Below are 22,276 nucleotides of genomic sequence, written 5' to 3'. Positions count from 1 at the left end.
TGGGATTCCAAAACTTGTATTTGTTACAAGGTTTCAAAAGTGGAAGAGTTCAACAGTAAAATTGTATTTTCAAAAAAAAAAAAAAAAAACAAACAAACAAAACAATGATTGAAAAATACAAAAATATTTGCTTTTTAACTGGGATCACTTAAGTAAGAAAATTGGCAACCACTTCTAAGCTTCTTATTCCGGAAGAGGGTTTCACCACTAAAACTAAATAACTGAAAATGAAGACACAACTTCCAATGTTTTCATTTCCTTTCTTTTGATTCTTTCGAAAGTTTCAAAATAAATTAATGGAGTTTTTATTTTATCCTGCTAAGGTGGATATTAAATTAGTTATTGCATGGCTATGACAACTACATTTGAGAATGTCAACTGTGCTTTGTTCCTGTTTATAGCCTATCAGCTCCGTGTCTGCCAGCCTCCAGCAAATATACCAAATGCCGAAATTGTAGCTGAGGATGATGAATTCGAAATAGGTAATATAAAGAAAAAAAAAAAAGGCAAAATTTGTTCATAAAGTAAACTTGCTGTGCACAGGATGCTTTTCAGAATGGAAATAGTACTTGTAATACTTCAGATTTTTATTTGATAATACATTTTTTAAGAAATCATTCCTCTTCTCTATGCATCCTGAATTCCATCTATGTTTCAGAGATTACATATAAATAATACAGTAACTCTTTGAAATTGACTTAATTTTAAAATACACTTTTCATACTGTTTAATATTAAACATTGTTTTACACTGAAACGAACAAACAAAACCCATAAGAAAACATGTAGACAATGTTGTATTCTATACCAGAATTAAGGTTCTGTGACCTAAAGAGTAAGATCAAATTTGTAAAAGTTAAAAGGATCAGAGAAGGGGGTGACATTCTGACTTTCTGAGACATGTCAATAATGTTACTATATTTCAAAGAAATATTATTTATATGATCTTATTTCAGATGTCTGGTTTTGCTCATGTGATGTCAAAGAAAAATAGGGGGTTTTTAGTATATACCAATATAAGATTAGTTATATAGGTCACAAAGAGAATTTTTTTTTTCCTTTTTTTCTCTGTAGTACGGACCAAAGAGAGGTGCTGGAACATGCCAATTTTTATTGGTACATAAAACTATACGAAGTACTGGTTTCTTAATTAAAAAATGACAATTCCTTATTCTCAGAGTGCCAAATTTAGATATCATCAACTAAATCCTGTTGCTATTTAATTTTTTTTCCCCTCAGGATTGTATGAACTACTGACTTGATCTTATACTTTTATTTAGTTCCGTAATGGTTATACTATAAATTATATTGCTTAAAGGTTTGTGGACATTTGGTTCACATGGCATCAGTCAAACCCAGATAAATAAGCAAACTATCTAACAAATAATGTGGTGGGAAAAAGTGATAGATGCAGCACAGTGTGCAACACAAAGCTCATTTAACACATTTCTTAGACTAATCAAAGCTGTTTATGCCAGAGGTCATTTAGCCCATTGTATAATATGGTGGTAAGAAACTTCATTAATCAATAATGTTTTCAAAGCTAAAAGTCCCAGTTAATTGCTGTTTAATGTTTCTTTTGTTTGTTTGTGTTTTGCCCTGTTTTGTTTTTCTGAACAGGAGACATAATAAGGTACCACTGTCAGCCAGGCTTTACACTGGTTGGTAATGAGATTCTGACATGCCGACTAGGGGAAAGACTTCAGATGGATGGAGCACCACCTACTTGTCAAGGTTTTTCCACCTTTTTACTTTCCTGCTGTCAGACCAGTTCATTGGTGATTCCTTAAATAACCTCTGCATCTCTTTACATAAGACAGCATACTGAAACTATTTCAGACTTTTGACAATTTATCCCAATATATCACTCTTTGTTTTGTTTCATATATGTCAGATATTAATGCAAAATATATAGCAATTTTTAATCAACTTTGCAAGTTCATGCTCTACTTTGTGAACATAATTTTATAGTTCCTTTTTTTTTCAGGGAGTCTAATTCAGTAAATAATGAGACTTTCATTTTATCTACAACATAATAGTATGAAAATTTATACGGAAATTTTTTAAAATGCTAAATTAACATAGCATGGATTTGGGTGAACAAGTTCACAAAATAATTTTTCAGGGCAGTTTTAAGTACTTCCATTTTTATTCAATGTATTCTAAAAACCAGGTTTTATGTGTGTGTGTGTGTGTGTGTGTGTGTGTGTGTGTATGCATTTGTTTGTTCATTTTTCTTCTTACTGAAAACTGCAAATAGATAATGCCATCTCATTGGTAAGCTCAAAACAAGATTGCATTCCTGCCAGTGACTAACATCACACTTTAGACCAGTCTTTATTAAGCTGAAATTTGATGTGTTACAGTAGAATATAATTTTTCTGTAATTTAAAAAAAAATGTGAGGTTTTTCTTTCATACCAAGCTGATTAGGGAGCTAATGAAGACAAGCCTTGCACATGCTTCATTTAAAAAATGGAATCTCTTTGCAGTTCCAGTGATGGGTATGAGTTTATGTTTTCTTACTAATTCTTCCATTTATATCTGGAAGGATGAATAAGGACCTACAGTTATAAACATGTATGATAAAATCTTTTCAAGGAAAAAAGACCAAACCGAAACACCACAGCCTCATAAAAGTATAAGTTATGTTAACAAAAGCCGTTTTGGATTCTGCTAGTTGCTGTGATATTCCTTTGTGATCCATCTGTTCCTGAGCTTAATATTCTAACATCTACAGCAGGATTAAAATACTTTCCCAAATCAGTCATAATAAGTGCATTTGATTTACATTTGTATTATATTAAAAATACTGCCATCTGTTTTTCCTACCAATCTAACGTTTTGGTGTGTCCTTCTCCAGTAATTTTAATTCATTAACATATCCATAAAACATTCACGATGAAAGATTTATTTTGCAAGAGTAAATTAATTGTGAATAAATCTACTACTTTTACAAGTAAAACTTTAATATTTTACTGTTTCTTGGCAATTTCTAAAGTTATAAAATGGTGTACAATATAGATGCTAGGAAATTAAACATCAGTTTATTAATTTTTAAGACTTTATTATTACTATAAAATTCACCTAAGCTTTGAGCTGAGAGTTAAAAAAAACTCTTGTATAAATATACTGTGCTCCTCCATTCCTGGAAAACTGGAAGGGTCTACTATTACAGCTGATTAAACTGTTTTCTCCTGATTTTATGGACAAAACTATGCAGAAGTCAAAATAATTCACAGCAGTAAGTCTAGTTCTTAAAAATGCAAAGTGAAATTGAAATGTGAGCTTCATAAGAACTTTAACACTGATAATTTCTGAAAATCTATGCATTTAGTTAAGTACAAATGTGTCTAGAAATAGCTTCCAACACCCCAATTTAAGTTTAAATCCTAACTTGGCAGACTTACAGCATTTAATAGGTGGAAAACCATAGTAACCTCCAGGCATTGCTTTAAATGTTAAAATAATGTAATATTAGATAGGGCAAATAGAGACATACGTGCTGATCCTGAGGCATTCTCTCAGCGTGTGTTGCTGAAGGCATATTTGTATTCAGCGCAAGACCCAAGACAAAAACTCAGGAATGATGACTTCAGTTACCGTAGTTAATCTTTTATCTGTCAGATATGAATGCTAAACATTGGTTCCAATACTAAATATTAAATCAACACTCTTATAATTTCCGTTCAAAGTAGAATGAAATTAACATGGTGTTCAGAGTTGGAGTCAGAAAATTAAAAAGAAAATTGCAAAGGAATTTGTCAAATTGTGTTAAAATGATCAGTTCAACTGGCAACCTAGAATAAACAGCAGCATATTTTCTATTTATTTATATAATGTCTAAGGTTGAAGATCAAAGCATATTAGTTAAATTTCAGTAATGAAAGATGAATAGAGAGCTTTGAGAAATATAAAGGTAGCAAAAATACATGCCAAAAATTTCTGTCTTTCATGATTTTACTTTATCATATTAGTCTATAGGTAAGCTACCATACTTCATTGTGCAGACTATAACACACCACATAAGAGTCACTCCCAAGTAAAAAACTCAGTTCTTCTGTTGGTTCATATTAGTATTAGTTTACTAGTTCTTTTCACTGGGTAGACCATATGTTTGTTGTTGGACTTAACAGTGTTAGTTCCTGATGCTTTAACCTTGTGCATATGTTGTATGCTTTAGCTAGTGTAAAGTGAGATTTGATGGAATTTTTCTTTAATTTTCAACTTGAAAATAATTGATACCTACATTCAAAATTAATCCATAAGTAAATCTGAAGAATGCTGCTTAGCAGAATTTAAGTAACAATATATTGGTCTTGAAGTTAATGTATTGCAGTGAAGGTATACCCAACAAATGAGCTATTCCTAAGGAAAAATATTGAAGCAAAATAAGATTTATTTGGTAATTTTAATTATTACAGCTTAGTTTACATCACGTTTAGCACTATTTTAAACTATGTCACTTTTTTTTTTTTTCTCTGTTTTTGTCTGGTGTGTGTTAGTTGAATGAGCATTTCTTTAAATTCTTGCAAATTTCCTTTAGATGTGAAAATACTCACTAAATTCCACAAGTTTAGCCAATGCCTATCATCTTATTTTGTTAAAATAGAGCATTGTCCATACAAAACATGTAGCTTTTCCCTTAATTTTGCTTTAAATTAGCTTCTACTTTCAGGGTAAAATGAAAATTTCAGAGTAAGAAGATTCAAACTGTATTTTGCATCATAATTAGGGGACCTTGAGAAAATTCTTTAATGGTGACTTTTAACTATATCTCAGATACATTTTCTCTGATTCATAGAAAACTTAGCTACCCAATTCCCAAGGGAATCTGTTTAACAGAAACAAGTCTTTAAATTCTCTATAAAATTCCTGAGGGATGTTTAACTGAAAATCCTCAAATTAAGGACAGTTTGCAAGACAAAACCAGCTGCAGATAAATGAGTGCAGCCAGATTAGTTATGCTCTTCCTGCCCCACATTTTTATATAAATATATGTGTACGTACATATATCTGTATGTACATATAAAGCTAAGAGGATTACCTTGTTCATTTTCTTGAGATATGCACAGCACTGTAGTTTTACAGCCAGGTTCCATCCATATGAGTTTTATTAAGTGGGTGGAGGTGTTGTATTTAGTCTCTTCTTGAGTAATTGAAAAAAACACAGGACATGAGAAACAACTTCTTAAGTTTAACAACTAGATGCTAATTTGCAACTGAGATACAAATATTTTTAAAATATATGGGCAGATACAGATCAGTTTGGATGGGTTTGCAGAGGATTGGACTAGATGATCTTCAAACATTGCTTCCAACCCAAATATTCTGTGATTCTTACAAAGAATTTTAAGAAGATGAATACTCTTTTTCTCTCCCATTCTCTGCTTTTCTGTGTTGTTTATCTCTCTTCATAGTCCAATAACTTTTTCAACACAAAACCTGATTTTTGTAATTAATGAGACAATATTATTTCCAGTATTCTTGAGAAAACTAAGATCCTATATTTTTTTCCTTGTGTAACTCAGGACTAGCTCATTTTCATGTAGGGGTGAGTTGTCAATATAAAAAGCTTTCAATGCTCCTTTTTAGCAGTGTTAGGTTGTGAATATACTGAAGGCATTTGTTCATATATCATGAAGCAAACATATTTTTTGAAAAAAGTTCCAATAACATGGTGATATCAACTATTTCTATTTAATGAGATTATTATTCTGTGGAGACCTAGTGAATCCAGATAAATTCAAAATTAACTCCATCACATTTTAAATCACCATGTTGCTCAATTTAAGGAAATAGAATGAGTAATCCAGTTCTTTTAAACTCAGTAAAATCTTGTCAATCACACGAAACAGAAATAATGGGCTTTAGACTGTTTTGCCAATTTTTCTGTTTCACAGTGCTATGTCCAGCCAATGAGATGCGTCTGGATTCAACAGGAGTAATACTGAGCCCTGGATATCCTGATAGCTACCCAAATCTCCAGATGTGTGCATGGACCATTACTGTGGAAAAGGGTTATAATATCAGCATGTTCTTCGAATTCTTCCAGACAGAAAAGGAATTTGATATACTTGAGGTTTTTGATGGTAACTATAAGATGCATAACTTTGGATGATACCTTGTCTATATCATTGTATTTTTATATTGCATCTGTCTAATTACTATTGTTTATGCATATAATAATTTTTCAGTATAAAAAATCTTAAGCAAATATTTTGATTTGGTATGCTAAAAAAACCTGCTGGATTACTGTATTTTAAAACTGTACGTCATGTTATACATAGAAATAATTTTTGTTTGGAGCAAATACATAGCTTCCAGTTATAACATATAATTTCAATTTTAAATTCAAATTAATTTGCCATTTGCTTGAAGAATGTTTTACATGTATATTAATTGTGTGCATATGGTTCATTGTATGTTATTTTAAACTTTGTAACTCCTCTTTCCTTTCTTTTTTTCCTTCCTTGGTACCAAGGACCAAATAGTCATAGTCCATTGCTCATATCTCTCAGCGGGGACTATTCATCTTCTCTAAATATAACCAGCAATGGCCATGAAGTCTTTCTCCGATGGTCAGCAGATCATGGCACCAATAAAAAGGGTTTCAGGATAAGATATATAGGTATGCTAATGTGACTTTCTATAGTCCATAAAATTTCAATGTGGAATATATGTTTATGTGAAAAGAGTAATATAAGCTATGTTTTGTATCCTTAATTAACCAAACTGAAAGGAAGTCAAACCTGTTCTATCTACATGAACCTGATGACCTCATCTTGTGAGGAAAAAAAACCCCACACGTTTTCTGTAGAGAATTAATAAAAGACAGGGTTTCAAAATGGCATAAGCCAGTACTAAAGATAAAAGAAGCAGCTTCCCCCTTCTCTCTCCCATTTACTTGCACTTGTATGCCTCTTCATACTGAGGTGTTTTTCTAACTGGATCTTTATACAATTCACCATTAAGAATTTTGGTGGAACAGGGGAAAGCACTGCAATAAGGCAGGAGTGAACACGATAAAGTGGAAAAATATGAGACCCTGAAGGGTTGAACACTTTAATTTAAGGTTCAACAGAAGCAGCAAACAACATTAAAAGAGATAAATTAGTATGTAAAAAAGCCAGTGTTTTATGTATTATTAATTCAAATTAACATATTTATGAATAGTGTGTGGAAATGGTACCTGACAAAGTTAGATTTTAGTAAAATTGCTTTAACAGAATTATTATAGAATATTAATTTTACTGGAAAATTATTTTGGTTAATCAAGCTAAATTAGTTTTGTTGTAATTTACAGCAATTACACAAAATCTGTATTTGCTTTTTTTATGATGAACATAGATATGAAAGACACACAAGGAAGAGTACTGGGGATAGTATCTGCAGATATTAAAGAAGTTGTTGGCATAAAGCTGTTTCATTTCACAAAGTAGAGAAAGAAATAAATAATAAGTATCAAATTCTTCTGCTGTGTGTTTTTGTTTTTCCTTACTTAATTTTTGGCTACTTCACAATTGAAGAAAAATAATTGGGATCAAAATATACTGTGAAACTGTATCAGTGTCATCTTTCCCTTTAGGAGAGGACAGTTTTCTCAGGCTTAAAATATCTGTTGTTAATGAGATAAAATTCACTGTTTAATAGACACAAAATAATATATTGTGGCAATTTTCATTGCACGTTATTACCTGTTGGATCTGTTAAAAGAGAAAGAAGAGAAAATTCTTCATAGTCTTTCCTTACAGGTACTGAGAGAACTGTTGAGAGGTAGACAGGAAATATTTTCTAGTGATTGCTTCACACTGAATATACTGGTATATTTTCTTATACACTAGAGAAGAAGAGGTGTCTGTATATTTGGTTCTTTCAAGAAAGGATAAGTCAGGAGAGATTTAGTGTAAGGAAGAAAATATTTTCATAGTATGTGGTCTGAAAGATATAGCAGTACTTCTCATTCTGCTCTTTGATTTAATATGTTTAATAAATATTTGTCATAAATGAACAGCCATGTAACTCCATTCTGGTCAGAGGAAGCTTTCACAGGAGAAAAACATTGACCTGAAGTAATTAATGAGACATGCAAAGTTTTAAAGAGAGAGTGAAGCAGCAGTTTGCTGTTTGCCTGAGAAAATAAATATCAATAGTTATCAACATTTTTCAAAGCATAAACGAAGCACTTGGAAACAAACTTCCAACACAGTTTTCTTTTCTACAAAAAGGGAAAATGGCTGTGATGGCCAGCAGGCATTAATCAAATTAATCAGAGACCAAGTTAACCTTTTACACAAACAAAATTCATCTTAAACTGGTTACCAGGTTATAAGAGCCTTCTGGTTCGCTCCTTTGACAAGACAGACAAACCTAAATTACCTGGTACTCGATGAAAAAGGGAGATAAAGGAAACATAGTAGCGACCAGTGTTTAATAACAGAGTTGTTAAGTACATAAATAATTTCAGATGATAAAAACTGTAACTCTTAGAGATTTTATTTGCTCTCATAATTAGCTATGATTTTTTTCATAGTCTCTAGATAAGACTTCTGTAAGACTTAATGTGTTCTAAATTAATCAACAGCTAAAATCAGATTAAGTATTTTTTGCCATGGATTTATCGTGGCCGTCATCAATATCATTAAAATCTATTTTAATTGTTTCACTTCACTTCAATGTATCAGAAAACTTAAATGAAAGAGTTTATTTAGGACCATAAAGAAAGGACTATTTTAACAGTTATGTTCAGGATGTGCTAGATGTTTCCTTCTTTCAAAAATTTGTATACTACTGAAATTTATAGATATATAATTTCAATATATTTCATCATAAACTAAAGTTCAGTAGATTATTTGATTTAAAAAGAAGATGGTAAAAAAAACCCAAACCCCAAAGCTATAGCCAGTTATAAAATGAGTTATCACTCTATTTTTTTGGAGGCTACTGAAACCCAAATCTTATAAAGTGCTTATAAAGCTCTTTTTTTATCACCTTTATATTTTGTGAAATTGCTCAATGCATGCATTATCAGCACAAGACACAACTTTTAGTGACATTTTCTCAGTGTCCTATCAGATGTCCACTGAGTTCAACAAGAATTTCTCAAGAATTGTTATCTGAATTCTAAACGCGTATTTTATTCATTCAATATTTATGTTTAAAGCTCTCTACTGCAGCACCCCGGAGTCGCCTCTGCATGGTTTCATTGTCAGTCAGACAGGTGGACAGCTCAACAGTATGGTTCGCTGGGCTTGCGATCGAGGCTTTCGGCTCATTGGGAAAAGTACTGCTGTATGCAGGAAGTCTCCATATGGTTATTACTCGTGGGATGTTCCAGTCCCAGCTTGTCAAGGTAAATTCTTTTATTCAAAAATATATACTCTAAGAAACTTTCTATTTCCTTTTGTAATGTAAGCCATCAGTTTTCTGACTTAAAATTAATAGCAGGTAAATATTTTATGGACATACTTCTGTGCCAAAATTTTTCAACCTCATAAAAACAAATGTACTTTGAAGAAACAGTATTTCAAGAGGATCTAATAAGCCTGACAGATACAAAAAATATTGCTTTAAGACATAGTGAAGAGTATTTAAGAACTTCATTCTGGTCTAATAATAATTTCTGAAATTTCAGGTAAGTCTTCAAAATGCTGGTGTTCTTTGAGAACTAATATAATTAAGGTCTTCCGTTTTCCAAGATCTCTGTCTGGTTTTTTATGTATATCTTTGGAAGTGGAAATGTGTTCTGAAGTTTGTGAAAAAGGAATAGATTTTAATGTTTCAGTTTGATTCACAGTATTGCCCAAGCTGATGTACGGTGACCAAACATTTCTTTGATAGATAATTTTTAGGGAATTTTGGATAGTTCCTATTTGTCATTTTTTCCTGTCAAATTATCTGATGTGGCAATAACTTATCCTGATATTGTCACGTTTTCCCCTAACTAAAAGATAATTTTCATAGAATCATACAAGGTTTTATGTCCGTTTCTCACGCTTTCACGTGTCGGAGGAAAATAACTTTCAGGGATGGGACTATGCAACTACACGAATTTATTGTTTAAAATAACAAATGCATCAGTCCAGGCATGAGATTTTACAACACCTCCGAGTAATGGCGACTAGTCACAAGATTTAGGGTTACATCGTAATTTATAACTTTCTAATCCAATAGATACTTAAAATGACACTTTGTTTTAGATTAATGACCTATCACCTGTGGCACTTCTCACTGCAATGCAGCTATGTCTTGACCAATAACTTCTCATGTCACGTACGCACAGTTGTCTCTTTTATACCATCTACATTCTGAACTTAAACTATATAAAACCACACTATTATATTTTAAAACCCTTCACCAAAACACCCAGTGTACAATTTTACTTATAATGATAGGAACACAAGTTTGTAATCCTTTTGCTTAAAGTCCACAAATCTCTGTCAATTAAGCCAGACCTAGTCTCTTCCAGGGTTGTAAATCAAAGCCTCCTTTAATTGCAGGAGTTTCTACTCCTCTGTCTCCCACAGTTTTACTTGGAAGGGACCCTAAAGATCTAGTTCCAATCCCTCTGGGATGGGCAGGAACACTGGTCATTAGACCAGGTTGCTTAAAGCCAATCCAACCTGGCCTAGAACACTTCCAAGGATGGGGCATCCACAATTTCTCTGGGCAGCTTTTCTGTGCAAGTTTCCACATATATGAAATTCAGGTCAAAACTGCTGTAATCTAAAATGTCATTGGGTGACGCTTGGGAGCTCTATTGTTTATATAAAAGTCTGTTATCAAGCATTTGGTGTGCTGGGTTGCATGTTGTTTCTTAAAAATTTAAGGTTAAGGGAGGGATTTATTTTTCTTGTGCCACAAGATTGACTGTTAACACGGATAATATGACTCAAAATTTGTCAAGTCACTGATGGAGATTTTTGAATACTGAAGGAGTAATTAATCTCAATGGTAGATACAGAACATCTCAAGTTGTAGCCAGAATGTATCTGATATATATTTTACTGATTGGTAAAAGAGAGAGAATGTGAATTATGTGCATTATGTGAATAAACAATGTTGTAGAATTTGTTGGTGGTTAGGATTGTAATCAATGCTGTTTACATGTTACAAGTATTTTGCAAGTGGATATTCATTTTCTGTGCTGCTGAGTGCTGGCCCTGATGTAACGCAGTGGACATTGTTCTGGCAACTCTTGTTATTGTCTCAAAGTTCTTGTTATCATTAATATGTGCTTTTGAAGGAAGAGGTTAAGCTAGGCCAGTTATGCAGTAAACAGTGTTGTTTGGTTATACCTTGGTTATACAAGCATATTGTTATCATCTTGGAATTTGCCTAGTCTGCAATCCAAGCTGTTGAGGAATTTAAGAAGTAATAAACATGGTCACATGTTTTCATTTTAGTGTCATAGAAGTTGTTTCTTTCTTTGGTGATGGCAAGTGAAATAGTACAGTTTTATCAGATGTTCAGTAAAAGACGGAAGATGGATATTCTGGTTTAATTAACTTGTCAGTTTTTATCTGTCTGGCATCATGTCCTCAGACACTCTGGAATTTTGAATTCAATTACAGTTTCTTGGGGTCTTTCATTTCCTCATCAAATTTTCTTACTTTCTTTTAAATGTGTATTTGTCTCTAGGTGCCAGTAGATATTGTGACAGCCATTAGGTATATGTTCTTATAGTTGCCAAGATAGGGTGATAGAAAATTAGGAATAGTTTTCTGTGGTCTTTTCAGCAGTGTGTCTGTACTGTGGTTTTTGGGGGTTTTTGTTGGTTTTTTTTTAAATTTACATGTCATGTGCAAGGGATTTTTTTATGGCAATGTGAGAATATTTTAACATTGATTCTTACACCCCTGGAAGTTGTTATAGGATTGGTGCTTTACCTGTGTCTTAGCTGTGATTATTAGCTTTGATACTGTGCCACATAGTTATTATATTGCTTATGAAGCAGATCAATTTTATGTCAGATCAGCTCCCAGTAGGGGCAAAAATAGATTGTGCTTTTTTTTTTTTCCAAGTATTTATACATAGTCTGAGAGGATTAATATTCCTGTGTGGGCATGATAGGTACTTTCTTAGGGCTCAAGATTTGACTTCAAAGTAAGGTACTTCAGACTTAAATGCCTAAGCCCTGTTTTTTCACTTTTTTTTTGATCTGACCTACATTAGATATATGGTTTTAGAATGCGGAAAAGGGTTAGTTTTTATTTTTATTCCCAAAACAGACAGAACATTATTTAGAACCAGATCTTCTCTGAGTACATTACTTTTGTTAAAGAAAATTAATTAAGTAGTGGCTTCCACTTTTATTTGTAGTTTTCAATTTGCTACTCTAAGAGAGAAAGGAGAGCCAGCAAGGAGAGGTGCTATGCTGGACCTTTTTCTCAGCATCAAGGAGGGGCTGATGAGGAATGTAAAGCTAGGAAAGGAAAGTGACTGTGACATTACAGAGTACAAAATCCTCAGAGCAGTGAGAAGGGTGGGCACTAGCTGCTCTTGACTTCAGAAGAGCAGGATTTGGCCACTTCAGTGATTTGCTTGGTAGACTACCACGGAATAAAGCCTTAGATTTAAGAGGGAACCAAGACACCTGGTTATTAGTCAGGGATCACTTGTTCCAAGCTCAGAAATGTCTCATCCTGTCAAAGAGAAAGTCAAGTAGAAACTTCAGGACACCTGCCTGGATGAGCAAGGAGCTCTTGGACAAAATGAAACACAAGAACAAAGCCTAGGGAGGGTGGAAGTGAGGACAGGCACCGTAGGAGGAATACAAAGTGTCCAAGCAACCATGGATCAGGTTAGGAAAGCTAGAGATGTGATAAAATACATCTGTCAAGGGGAACAAGAACAGCTTCTAAAGATACATTGTTGTTAAAAGGAAGACTAGGCAAATTGTGGGCCCTCTCCAGAAGGATACAGAAGACCTGGTTACCTGGGGCATGGAGACAGCTGAGATACTCAGCAGTGGTTTTGATTCAGTCTTCACTGACAAGTGCTTCAGCTGCACTTCCCAAGTCACTGATGACAAAGACGAGGGCTAAAACAAGCCTACAGGAAACCTGGAGAGGGACATTTTACAAGGGCATGCAGGCCTTAGGCCTTAATAGGATAGGTGGGAATGGCTTTAAAATGAAAGAGGATTGGTTCAAATCACACATCAGGAAGGAATTCCTTACTGTGAGGGTGGTGAGGCACTGGAACAGGTTGCCCAGGGGAGTTGTAGTTGCCCCATCACTGGAAGTGTTGAAGTCCAGGCTGGACAGAGTTTTAAGCAACCTAGTGAAAGATATTCCTGCCCATTGCAGACGGATTGGAACTAGATCTTTAAGGTCCCTTTCACCCCAGGCCATTCTATGATTCTGTGATTCAATATTTTCAAAAGGGTATTTTCTTTCTGCTTTCCAGGTTGAAGAAATAGAATCTTGAAAGTTGCTTTTAGTGTTTTGCCAGAGGTCACAAAGTTTGAATGGTTAGCTGCAGAGTTATGAACCATTGTTCTTATTTTTTGCTTCCTCCATCAAAATGCAAAAGCTTCATTGGATTCAATTCCCTAAAATTTTAAGAGCATTTATTTGCCTGCTTAAAACACACATTAATGAGTTAAAAATTAATGAGTTAAAATTTTTTTATGAATTTAAGACTAGCGATGTTGCAATGCATAAGCTCTTTGAGGTCAGTGGATATAAAAACCTTTGTCTTTCTCTCTACTCAGCAATATCTTGTGGAATTCCTAAAGCTCCAGTAAATGGTGGGATATTAACTACAGATTACTTAGTTGGCACCCGTGTTACTTATTTTTGCAATGATGGATATAGGCTATCAGCCAAAGAGCTTACTACTGCAGTCTGCCAGCCGGATGGTACCTGGAGCAATCACAATAAAACACCTCGCTGTGTAGGTGAGTAACATGTAAAAGGTCTCTGGTGAGTAAAAAGCTGTCTGTACATTTTTTTTATTTACCCAGGGAACAAATCTTCACATGACTTAAACTTTCATCTTCAGGTTATTTCAATCTATGTATTATTGCTGGTATTAAATTACTATGAAATACATATATGAAATATACGTAACTAAGAGATGCTGAAACTTAACAGCATAAGCAGAATAATTATGCTAGAGCTTATAGAATACACTCAAACAGCAGAGTAAATATAGTAGAGCTTAAAGAATGCAATCAAACTAATAATTCATTTACAGTTAAATCAAAGTTAATGGTTGTAGAGGTTTTTTGCAAAAGTCGTCTCTTCAGTGAGAGCTGCACAATTCATATACTGTTAACAAACCCTTTTTTACTCTCCAGAATTGCAAAACCTCTGTGATAATTGTTTGAAACTGCTGCTTATTATTTATATTCATCCTGTCATTATAGTCCTACACCATCTAAACTTGGGGTATCATCACTGCAGAGAAAATGCATTTTATTCCCAAAAAGAAGTGAATATCAGCAGTTACAAATAGGATATGAAAACCCAGGTGATTGTAGAGACCGGTACAGGGATGTCAGTGTCTCATGCGCATTAGAATTTGGATTATCTCACCCAATGAATTTTGGAAATGAAAGTAAATTAACACTGGAGTATTTTTCAAGGATTTCCCCTTTCTCCTTTTTTTTCTTCTTGTTTTTGAAAATTTCATTCTGTCGTGAATTTTCCTCTTTCTCAAAAACCAATGAAAATAGAGAAAAACAAAGTAGGAAAAATTGTTATGCTTCTTATACTATTTTTTATTATATTAGTGTTGTGGAATGTTTTTTTTTCCATATCTGGAGGAAGAACACTTAGAATTAAGAAATGAGACAAAAATATATAGCTGTTGAATAACAACTTGGATATGGATATTATTTTATCTGTCACCAACGTGCAGTCTCTCAAATAAGTCTACCATATCTCACAGAGTTTACCTGGGTAAAAAAATAATTCCTCCATTTAATCTACTTGAAATTTTAGTAAAGATTCTGGTGCCTGATGTAAAGTGTCATGGAAGGTCTACCTACAGAGAATTCAACCATGGTATAGCTTCTATCTACACCAGCTGTATCACTCTGCATACACAATCCCTGCTCTCTCTGGATCATTATTAATTAAATGAGACAACTCATAACCTTCTAACCACAGGCAATTTCAAATACAGCCTTAGTTTTCAAAGATTATGTCACTGTGTTTAAAATACATTTATTGATTAATAATGGTACAGATTTTCCCAATTTGCCTGTACTAAGCCACCAATAACCATATGTTTTTGTTATTTTGGAAGTTGTTACATGTCCGAGCATCAATTCTTTTACCCTGGAACATGGAAGATGGAGAATAGTGAATGGTTCACATTATGAGTATAAAACAAAAGTAGTTTTCAGCTGTGATCCTGGGTATTATGGTTTGGGGCCAGCATCTATCGAGTGTCTTGCTAATGGCACCTGGAGTTGGAGAAATGAGCGGCCTTACTGCCAAAGTGAGTACATGTTGTATCTGCATCCGCTGTACAGATTTCAGGAAAAAATATTTTATTGGGTGAATTAGAAATTAACTAATTTAGTATTCAAAACAGCTAATTAGAAAAAGTGTTTCTTGGCTGGAATTCCTGGATATCCTAAAGGCTGTTATTTACAAATATAATACATTAGATTTAGTGACAAGGACATATCTGTAAGCACACTTCTGAGTTTTAAAGGTCCCTGAATTTATAAAAGTACATAGAAGTAGTAAGAGAATATTTTCCTATATATTTTTTTTAGGTCAGGAATGCTGTAAAGTCTTGAAAAACGCAAAACCTTTGTGTCCTGTCTGCATACTTGATAAATAAAATAATCTCTCCTTTCAGCTAGTTACCATGTAGCATGCATTTGCTCATATCCACATCATTCCTACCATTAGCTGGTATGCTGATAACCTGGAATAGTTAATTTTCAAAAAATAAATAATTAATATTCAGATATTTAAACCAACTAAAGATGTAGCTGCAATTGTTTTTCCCACTCCCACTGCTGTGAAAAGCACATTTCTTTATAAATGTAAATTTAGACGTCTCGTTTTTCAAAACTGTGGTGTTTTGGTTACAATTTGAAGCCGTAACTCTTTCTCTTCATGGAACACTGTGTGATGTATCTTCTGACAGTGGCATATAACTGTGCTTTTGGTACCTGTATCAAAAGTGTGTATCTGCATGTTTATGTATAAATCCACATATACCTAAAAAGTCTGTAGATAAGCCAGATAACTGTGGCTTAAAATATATTTCTAATTCATTCACAATACATATGAAAAAAAAAGTAGTTTAAAAAAGCAATTGCAAAGACAGATTAATTATACTGGAAATTAACCTTAATTTTGGGTTCTTTATAACTGGAAATATAATTTATAATAGAGAGAATTTTTAAAAGTTAATTGCAATATTTCATCTCTGCTAGTGTTAAAAATACTGTGTATATGTCTGTACCTATATCTCTCTCTCTGTATATATGTATATATTCTACATACTAAATTTGTATTTGTATCCCTCTTTGCTTTAAAATAAACTATTTTTAACTATGTTTTGTTTGAAATGTTATGACATTTTCTTCTAGGCATAACATGTGCTACCTAATTTCAGCCTCTTACTTACTAATAATAAATTGGCTTTGTTAATTATTAAAAGAAAATTGAAAAAGAAAAATACTATTTTGATTGAAAAAATGCTTCCAGTTGTAAATAAATGGCAAGGAATTCCATTAATATCATTCATTCTTTGTAAAAATGTAATGTGTGAATGCTAGGGTAAGCATTTCATTATGACCTAGGTGATCCAAATGGCCTATTCCTAAAGAAATGTAACTTTAAAACTGATAGCACTGGTGAGGTTCCAATATGCAGAAAGTACTTGATAAAAACAAGGTAATTAAACAGCATTTAATAATGTTTTGAGTGGCTTTTTTAACTTCACAGAAATTATTTTAATTGTTCTTCCCCCTCTCTTTCTTAAGTATAATTTCTGGGGAAGGAATAGTTTTTGTTTGCAGGTTTTTAATCTATGTTTTCTACAGATTTCTCCAAAATATTTCAAGGTGTGAAATTTATTTATCTGATCGACTGGTTGATAATTATTTTTGGTTGTTAGGTATTATCGTATGTGTGTTTGTGATTCTCAGCTGTATACTTGTGTTTTGTTTTTGTTTTGCCATGAAGTTATTTCCTGTGGAGAACTTCCTACACCTCCAAATGGAAATAAGATTGGAACTCAAATCACTTATGGATCTACAGCTATATTTACTTGTGACTCAGGATACATGCTAGTTGGCTCTGCAGTGAGGGAATGTCTGTCATCTGGACTCTGGAGAGGAATTGAAACCAGGTGTTTAGGTATGGATACTACTGTCACAACTTGTCTATTTTCTGTCTCTCTAGGAGACAAAAGTAAGCAAAGTGATCTCCTTGTCTTTTTCTATTAGCAGATACATTGAAGAGAGCTCTGCATGTGTGGCTGGGCTGAATTGTTTTTCTCAACAAATTATAACTATGTTTATATTTTCAGAAATATTAATATCTTCACAACATGCAAAATCAGTGTTACTGTATTTTTATTTATGTCTTTAAAGTAGAACTATACATAAACAGCAAGACAGGTTGATTCCGTATGTTTCAGCTCTAATACATATCCTCAGTAAAATATCTGCACAGTAAACCTGAACTAAGTGGTTGTGTTATAGTATTAAACTGTATTCTTGAAAAGATACAGAAGGAGGAAAAAAAGTTGGTGGAAACTTTGACAGGACTACTGCAGCCTTATTTCTAAGAGAAAGTCGCTATCCAGACACTTTTTTCAGAATTTGAGACCCTTTACTTGTACAAGTTTAGGTATCTTCTCTTATTTAAGGCAACTTCACAGTTGCCTGAATTATCTATTATAAAATGAACACCTGAAACAATTTCAGGGCTTCTTTCTGATTCATCATGTGTACCTTGAGCTGGGTTATTGTATTTACTGTAGAGACATTCATTTTAACTCTATATATAATCAAAATTTTAATTTCAGTTGAAATCAAAAGCATGCTAGTATTCCAATTTAGAGTGAAATATGTACGTCATATTGTTTTCTTGTCATTTGTGGAGGCATGAGTATATAACAGAATATCCATAAACTGATAATTTCAGAAAACTGAACTAGTGTATACACTAAATATAGGGATTTGTTGCAATATCTCTTTGTATGGATTGCCATTCTCTTTTTTAAACTACTTTCTATCCCAAATAATTTTTCTTCTGTAAAACTGTATTATTTGCTAATTTCACTTAAGTGAATGACTCATGAATGAGCAAAAGTGTTGCTTATCAAGCTACAGGTCTGAAGCTGGAATGTTCACTGGCATATAGCAGAGAGGGATAGAGGCTTTATTTTATTTTCAAATTAAAAGAGGACCCCTACTTCTCAGAAGAGATTCATTATTATTTAGTTCATATGCTATAATGTCCAGTAACAGTAAACACTTAACAACTATATAACTAGAGGAGGAATACAGTAACCTAAAACACACCTATTGTATCAGACTAATAGGACTACAATAAATCTTTAAAATGCGTATCTTTAAAGCTTTATTGTGGCAAATTGTTGAAGATGGCATGAAAACAAGTATTACTCAGAGAATTAGAATATACATCATATACAGCACACAAAAAATGTATACCTTGCAGAATAAAACAAAAAAGTAAAGCTAGTGACAGAGGAAATTTATAAAAGGTAGAGTAATGGCTGCCATAATTTCTCTTGCAACAACATTGCCTACTGTGTTACATCACTGTGCAGGAATGAGCTCCCTGCAGACTCGGAATTGACTCAGTTCAATTCTTGTTTCTTCCATAAGTAATTTGAGAATTAAGATAGAGGGATGAGTTCAGCTAATGACAAATCAGAAATAAGAAATATTTTTAAGAAAGTTGTTGTCAGAACATGGAGGAAATGGAGGACATTAAAGAAATAGAATATGGGAGAAAGGAGATGAAATAGGGCAGGAAGACTTACAGAGTGGGTATTTTAATGGTTCAAGTAATTAATTTTTGTGCAACTTATCATTAAATTCTGGTGTTTGTTTTCAATAACTGAAAAATAGTAGGAAAAAAATTCACTTTCTATTTCTGATGTTTTACTGCTCTTAGCTGTAAACCTTTTTTATTATTTATCTTAGAGCCTTTCCACTTTTACTTTCTGAGAAATGTAGTTGTTCTGGGACTGAAGTGATTACCAGTGTATTTCTGTTTTAAGTTTTGAGGATGCCCTTAAGAGTACACTCAGATGACATACATGAAATCCTACAGGATAACATAATACCCTTTTCAAGTATTTTGTTTAAAAATTCAAGTTTTTTTGAAAGTGCTACTGAAATAATTGCATTTAATTGTTGGGTTAAATAGCCTGACTTTAATTCCAGTTATGTGTAATTCTAAGAATTTATGAAATGTGGAGTAAAGAAGAATCTAAGTATCTGCAGTAGAACTTTAAACTAGTTCATGGTGAACCTAATCAGATATAGATGAGAATTAGAACTGAGGTAATGTTTAAATCACCGAAAATATTGACTAAAATCCAAGTTGTGTTACTGCACGACATTGTGAACAGCAGTGCATAATTTTGATAACAGCCATAATAGTGTGAGAATATTATGATAGGTTTCACAGCTCTTTCTTTTCTCATTCTGGCTTCTTTTATTAAAAGATGGATAACTTTCTGGGTGTTGAATCTGTGGCAAAAACTAGAACACTTAACACAACTGCCTTCTTTTCTCAATCTCACTTTTTTTTTTCTTTAAAGAATACCTAAATGACAAAGTAATACTTCATGAGTAATCCCATTATTATAATAGTAGGAAATTGATTTCTGGATCCTTATTCTCCATAGCTGATGAGAAGAAACAATGTTCAAATTGAAAAAAATAAATAAAAACAGAATAGAGCTTCTGAAGTAATTCTGTTGTCAAAGTTTAAAAACCTAAATGTCTCAGGACATTTTATTGCGAAAAAGTCACTTTTGTCTTTTAGAATAAAATAACAGGCAGAGATTAAAATCATGACAGTTGTGTCTCCAACGTTACAAACTGCCTCTCACAATTTACTGTGCTTGATCTTTTTCTATACTGGTAACACTGCAACTGTCTATGTAATAAACCCTGAGAAACAGTCAGAAACATAGAATAGATTTTTACTGACTATCCTACTTATAAAAAGAGACTGACAAGTCTGTGATTTCTTTATACATTTTCCTCTTGGAAAAATATTTAAATATTCAACAAGAAATTGGTTATTGTCTGTTTACATGAAAACTTTGTATGTTTACAGTATTTACAGGTGACATATTTACAATTTTATATTTTACATTATTTCTTTTGTTTATTAAATTGATTTTATTTGCTTTAATTTAATGTCAGGAATAACATTGATCATAAAAACATATATTATCATAATTATAAAAAGTTTTGATTTTTTTAGCATATTTATTTTAATGCCTGTAATCAGATAGACTCAGAAACTTCTGGAACAATGGTTTTTTTTAGTTCTGCATATTAGTATTAAATGTCAAATAAAGATAAATGATGAGATATGATTAAATTTTTAAAGGTCTGTAAGATCTCATATTTTGTTGTTAATTGTGACATGATTAAATGACGTTAATTCTGTTCATTTGGAGAACACCTTTATAACAGTGTCCCTATGTTTAAAATGCAAAAAGGAAGAATGAAGTTTATTTGAAGTGTGGCATAAGGCATAAGAAAGTGTGGTTCCAATACATGGCTAGTACTAGAGGAGCTTTCAATAAAGACAGATGGGTAGAAGAAAGCAGCTGTTAAGGTTAGTGTGTACATTAAATATCAACATTTGCACTTTCCAAACAATAACATCAGGAATACCTTTCATCTCTTCTCCTAAGAGAAAGGCTAGACTTCACATACTGTGTTTTTGTCTGAATTAACAAATAATCCAGCAGAATGATGAAATCATGAAACAAATAATTGATTCTAAATTATCTACATTTGCATTACATATGGCTCAGAGAATTTTCCTTGGACTATATCTGGTCCAGTCCTCTGGGCTATATGTCATCATTACTCATATGGTTCTAAGTAGACAAAAAGATCTGTCAATAATTTTGACCACTTTTTTTCCAAAAGGAGATGGAACACATGTTTTGTGCACCAAGCTGAGCTTCTCAACGTGCTTCCTCTGACAGGAAGCTAATTTGTTCATAGTAAAACCACTCAGCACATTTAAGACTTAGAAGGAAGATCGGAACCAAAATTCTTATGTAGACATGTTTGATGTGTTAGCTGGGGAATATTTATTCCAGTCTTACTCAACTCTTTTTTCATACAAAAATACCAGTTTAAAATGCTAATGAATCATTGTTGGCAGATTGTTACTCGTAAAGGAAAAACCAGTTATCTATCAGCTCTGTAGAGAACAATGCTGTTAATGGAGTAAAAAGAATTGCAGACATACCATCTGGGGCAAAGCAACCATGTTAGCTAACAGCAGAGAATGTTCACTGCATTAATCTATCAGTGGTAGTTTTTATATTTTCTCAATCAGCTTTCAGTCACTGAAAGGTTTCTGTGGCTATATAACCCCTGAAGTGTAACCTCTCTTCCACTATATTCATTCTGGAAACTTCTGGAAAAATATATAAGCAACTACCTTCTTTGTCTTCACTGTTTTTAAATATCTTTTTTAAACTCTTGGTATTTCAGTTAAGGGGGATTCTGTATCTCTAGTGATACTGAATTAATATATCTAGAGTTAGCCATATGCTTCTCTTTGTTCTTCAGTACTGCTGCATAATAATAACAACTAGACTTTCAAATTAGGTATATGATGTTTCATCTTTAAAGAACTATTCAGCTATTTCAAGGAATTCAGCAGAGAACTTCCCTCTGTGGGCCATGGATTAAAAATGATTTTAAATAACTTAACCATTCATCCTGAACAGTTTTAGTACAGCTTGAATAGCTGTCAAGATGAGGCTCTTCTGAAAATTGCAAGAGAAATGCCCCAAGCCCTGTTTTGTCCAGGGCTCTGCCTTCTTATATCTTTTTATGAAATGCAAGCCCTGTAAAGAAGAAAAAAAATGCCAGGAAATAATTCTTCCCTTTTCAGCTGAGGTCATCTTGATGGGTTAATTAACTTTGTTGAATAATAAATAGCATAAATCTCTGTTTTCAATAATACATTGGTATGTAGATTTTTTTCACTACTGTGCTCATGTTTGACACTACTGACAACTAAAATAAGCATAGGCACATTTTTGCCATTTAATGTA

At 33.0% G+C, this 22,276-nt stretch overlaps 1 protein-coding gene across 3 annotated transcripts in view; it reads left to right on the top strand.

The window, feature by feature from the left end:
* CSMD3 (CUB and Sushi multiple domains 3) overlaps positions 1–22,276 on the top strand; it is a 613,513-nt gene that overhangs the window by 528,249 nt on the left and 62,988 nt on the right. For all 3 annotated transcript variants that reach the window (XM_010404839.4, XM_010404843.4, XM_010404841.4), the window contains 8 exons: positions 402–482; positions 1,620–1,733; positions 5,902–6,090; positions 6,483–6,629; positions 9,162–9,350; positions 13,716–13,901; positions 15,257–15,451; positions 17,161–17,334. In XM_010404839.4, the coding sequence (XP_010403141.2) occupies positions 402–482; positions 1,620–1,733; positions 5,902–6,090; positions 6,483–6,629; positions 9,162–9,350; positions 13,716–13,901; positions 15,257–15,451; positions 17,161–17,334 (1,275 nt within the window). The remainder of the gene's footprint in view (positions 1–401; positions 483–1,619; positions 1,734–5,901; positions 6,091–6,482; positions 6,630–9,161; positions 9,351–13,715; positions 13,902–15,256; positions 15,452–17,160; positions 17,335–22,276) is intronic.

The sequence above is a fragment of the Corvus cornix genome, chromosome 2 (genome assembly GCF_000738735.6).
Source record: "Corvus cornix cornix isolate S_Up_H32 chromosome 2, ASM73873v5, whole genome shotgun sequence".
In the NCBI taxonomy this organism is placed as follows: domain Eukaryota; kingdom Metazoa; phylum Chordata; class Aves; order Passeriformes; family Corvidae; genus Corvus; species Corvus cornix.
Note: the sequence above shows the minus strand (reverse complement) of the source record. Positions and strands in the feature narration are given on the sequence as shown.